General features: G+C 64.8%; 1 protein-coding gene across 1 annotated transcript in view; it reads right to left on the reverse strand.

Moving 5' to 3' along the window:
• Positions 1 to 371: 371 nt before the first annotated feature.
• The window catches only part of USP20 (ubiquitin specific peptidase 20), a 23,015-nt gene continuing 19,245 nt past the window's right edge, over positions 372 to 4,141 (reverse strand). The window contains 4 exon segments of the mRNA XM_006754196.2: positions 372 to 1,682; positions 2,107 to 2,178; positions 2,807 to 2,909; positions 3,772 to 3,880. Of these exon segments, the coding sequence (XP_006754259.2) occupies positions 1,522 to 1,682; positions 2,107 to 2,178; positions 2,807 to 2,909; positions 3,772 to 3,880 (445 nt within the window). The 3' untranslated portion in view covers positions 372 to 1,521.

Below are 4,141 nucleotides of genomic sequence, written 5' to 3' on the forward strand. Positions count from 1 at the left end.
CAACCAACCAGCCCCTCCGTGGGGACTAGACTCCAGCATCGCTCACTGTCCGGAGCCCCAGTGCGGACACCGGGCCAGGAAAGGCGCCCGGGCAGGGGGCCCTCAGGGCCGGAGGGTCTCGCCTGCTGACCTGCGGACGTGCTGGCCTGTCCCCCCACCTCGCGCCCCCGCGGGCCCACTCCTTGGAGCCGGGCTCGTTCCGGGACAGACGGGCGCTGCCTTCTCGCTCCCGCAGCCTCTCCGCCCTCAGAGCCAGGCAGAGCCCCTCCTGCGTCCCATGTCCGTTTGTCACATCAGTCACCGGGGATGTCCGCCCTCCCCCCCCACAGCAGGCTTCAGGCTTCCCCCCGCGACAGGGACACAGCGAGGGCTGTGGGGAACGCGGGTGGATTTATTATGCGTCTCGCACACAGACTACACGGCACAGTCGTGGGCCAGCTTCCAGCCCGCACCGCGGAAGCTCCGTGCTGGGTCCCTGCGGTGCCGCAGTAGCGCCCAGACACCCAACGGGGCTGCTCTGCGATCGCCTGGGGAAGGCCCCAGGTCCTGGAGGACGAGGTCGCAGGCCTGAGCCGCAGGGCTCTGTCCGCTGGGACTTCCGCCACATCTGCCGCTTCAAGACTGAAGTCCACGGTACTTGGGGGCTTTGGTCCCAGGACCCTCCCTCCCCCACTTCACTTTGGCCCGACAAGGTGAGCATCGGGCTCAGCTGCTTCCGCCATGGGAGCTGTGCCTGGAGGTCGGGCGCAGTGGCCTCACTCAGCATCCAGAACACGCTCCGTGTGACAGCTACCCGGCCACACCTCCAGCCGAGGCCTGCGCGCCTGGGCGGGTGCGGGAGGGAGCGCTTTTCTCTCATGGCCGCCCCCGGGAGCTGCCTGAGCAGCAAATGACAGCAGCGAGAGCATCTGTTTCCCCACGGGCGGGTCCAGCCACTGCCAGCAGCTCACAGCACAGGGTGGGGCCAGCTGCCTCCAGACACAGCCCCTCAGAGTCCCAGCGCCCAGGGTTCAGGAGCCTCTCTGACCACGAGGAGTGCGGGGTGAGACAGGCACTCGCTCTGCTCTGCGTGGGCCTCGGGGGCTGGACTAGTCACCCGTGGGAAATGCCCACGAAGCCGCAGCCTCTCCGGCCCTCTGTCCCAAAGCCACGCTGCTGAGAGCTCGGGACAAAAGCCAGGCCTCCGCTGGTGGGAGGCGGGTTGGGGACCCGACGACAGGGACGTGTGGGCACGTCCAGGACGAAGACCCGAGTAAACGCCGCTGACCGTGGTGTGGACCAGCCCGAGGGGGTGGCTCCCGTCCCAGCGTCTCACTGGGACCGAACACTCTGCCTCTCACACACCTGGGCCCCCAGCGCCGGCCGCTCCCCAGGGCAAACACAACGCCCTCCGCAGGAGGAGGGCACAGGCCGGCCCAGCCAGGTCCTCCCAGCGCCTCCTAGAGGTGTGCTCAGGGCCCAGGCTCAGGGACACAAGAGGGTCTCTAAGAAGGAGGAAGGGATCACAGAGCGGCCCGGAGGTCACAGGGCCCGGGTCTCGGCTTCGATCTTCTGCTCCCCGTGCAGGCTGTCAGGGTCCGGCAGCTGGGCCACGCTCTGCCGAATGGCGATCTCGGGGCCGCCACCGTACAGGCTGTGCAGGTAGGCCCAGGTCTCCTCGGAGATCTGCCCGTAGTCGGCGCCTGCGGGGCCCGGGAGGCGCCTGTCAGAGCGGGTGCTGCCCTCACACCCGAGCCCCTGTACCCCCAGGGAACCATGGCCCCGGCCATGGGGACTCTGGGAGGGCCGGGCTCCCAGGGCGGGAGAGCGACCACAGGCTTCTGTGCAAAGTAGTCGAGTGGAAATCTCGGAGTTTCTAGCACAACATCCATTCTCGGAGGACCCAGGGGTGGGGCCCACAGGAGGGGCAGGCAGGTGAGGCCAGCAGAGAGCCATGGATGTGGAGTGGGGCGAAGGGGCCTCAAGGACCCATATGGAGGCCGGAGTCTCCGCCCATCTGCTGGCCGGGCCTGGACTGGAGTGGCCGTCTGGCCTGACGCAGGGGCTGGGGAAGGACGGGGCTGACAGCCCGCGGGCAGGGGGAACGGGGCTGCCACCAAGACTCACCCGGCTTCAGCTGGATGTGGCCGCTGCCTTTCACCTGCGCGATCCTGCTGTTGTCAATGGGGCCGGGGGGCTCTGAGTAGACAGGGCCTGGGCTTAGCGCCGCTGCCCAGCAGGAAGAACCCAGTGCCCGCCTCCACCGTGACTCTCCCCAGGCGGGTAAGAGCTTGTACCTCCACCCCTGGGACCACAGAAGCCATCCTGGCCCCGGGGCCAGTGTGAGTCCTGACCTGTGAGGACTAGGGCACCAGATACTCGCCCACAGGAGGCTGAGAGGCCCCGGCCCCGCACAGGGATGTCCTGGGACCTCCCAGCATTCTAGTGAGGGAGATATTAAGCGAAGGACATTATAAATAGCCGATTGGCCCTTGGCAGAAAAGAGGCTCCCCACCCCTGATTTGGGGTAACAGAATCCCCAAAGGAGAGGGTGGGCAAGAGGGAGCAGCAGCCTCCTCAGGCATCAGCTGGAGAGGCGGGAGGGAAGGGGCAGAGCGGCCCGGCCCCTATGGGCAGCCTGGTGGACGGGGCACCTGCCTTCTCAGCGCACCCCGGAGGGGAGGGCGGCACCTAAAGGGGTGGCACCAAACACCCGCTGGGCCAGTGCAGACCCAGGACCATGCTCTGTCTCCGGGACACGCCCACTCCCTGGGGTCCGCAGCCCAAGGCCCCCTGCCCCACTGGTGCCCAGCCCTGCTGGACTCACCGTTGTCCTTCCCCTTGACGAAGGCCTCCCACTCGCGGAACCACTGCATGCTGATGCAGTAGATGACGCCGGGCGACTCCTCGGCCTGGAACGCCTTGTTCAGCTGGACGGCGGGGGTACAGGGGCAGAGGGGGGTCAGCATGGACACCCCAACACCCGCCCAGCCAGCTTCACTCCCACACACTAGACACGCAGGTAGGAGACTTAAACTCCCAGATGTTCAAGGAACATAGACGTTCCCAGACCCGCTGCCCAGAGGATGGCCGCTGACCCTTGGGAGAACCTCTTTTCCGTCACTTCTGAAAACCTCAGCGGAGATCACACGGCCGCGGCTGTTTCCCACCGGACAGAACTGGCTCTATTCGGACTATTCGGACCCTATCCTGTCTCCATGGCCACAGGCACGGTGCCTCAGCGTCTTTTGCCCAGCCCTCCACTGCTGCATGGCCCGAGCCCCCACAATAAAGACCCATCCAGCCCGGCCGACATGGCCTGGGGTTGAGCATCAACCTATGAGCCAGGAGGTCACAGTTCAATTCCCAGTCAGGGCACAGGCCCGGGTTGCAGGCTCCATCCCCAGTGAGGGGCGTGCAGGAGGCAGCCAATCAATGATTCTCTCATCACTGATGTTTCTCTCTCTCCCTCTCCCTCTCCCTTCCTCTCTGAAATCAATAAACATATTTTTAAAAATAAAAGAGAAAGAGAGAGAGAGAGAGAGAGAGAGAGAGAGGGAACCATCCCGCCCCAAACAGCACCTTGTTCCTTTACCAGCTGCTTCACAGTTCACCAGGCAGATGGGCCCGAACTTACACCCAACCCGCTGCCAGTACGGCCTTCGATGTGGGCCAGGCCGGCCACTCTGATCCCCCACAGAGCACAGCCTCCACGCAGGGCCTCTGGCTTGTCCTCAAGTCCCCACGTGACCCAGCGGAGGTGGGAGGCCGGCGACCCACACCCCCACGCACCTTAATGAAGGTGTCGATCTCAATCCGCCTGCGCTTGGCCAGCGCCTCGATCTCCACCTGGCAGATGGAGCACACGTACAGGTGGTTCACAGCAGGCCCGCCCCCAAACCTGCAGGAAGGGGGAGCGGGAGGGGACACAGAGAAACACACAACCCTGAGGGAAGTCCCGGGGGGTGCCGGGAGCCGGTCCATCCTTGCTGTTTCAAGGGACCTGGCATATATGGCATACTGTTCGTAATATGTTTGCTCACCTTCTTGGCGCTGTGTTTTAACCAAGGTCACCTCTCCGAGAAAGGTTGTTTCCCCAGGTAGGGATTTTCCCCTGAAGTTAGGGAGGGAATAAAACCTCTTAACCCCTTCCCCAGCAGAA

Source organism: Myotis davidii, unplaced genomic scaffold (assembly GCF_000327345.1).
Source record: "Myotis davidii unplaced genomic scaffold, ASM32734v1 scaffold651, whole genome shotgun sequence".
Taxonomy (NCBI): Eukaryota; Metazoa; Chordata; class Mammalia; order Chiroptera; family Vespertilionidae; genus Myotis; species Myotis davidii.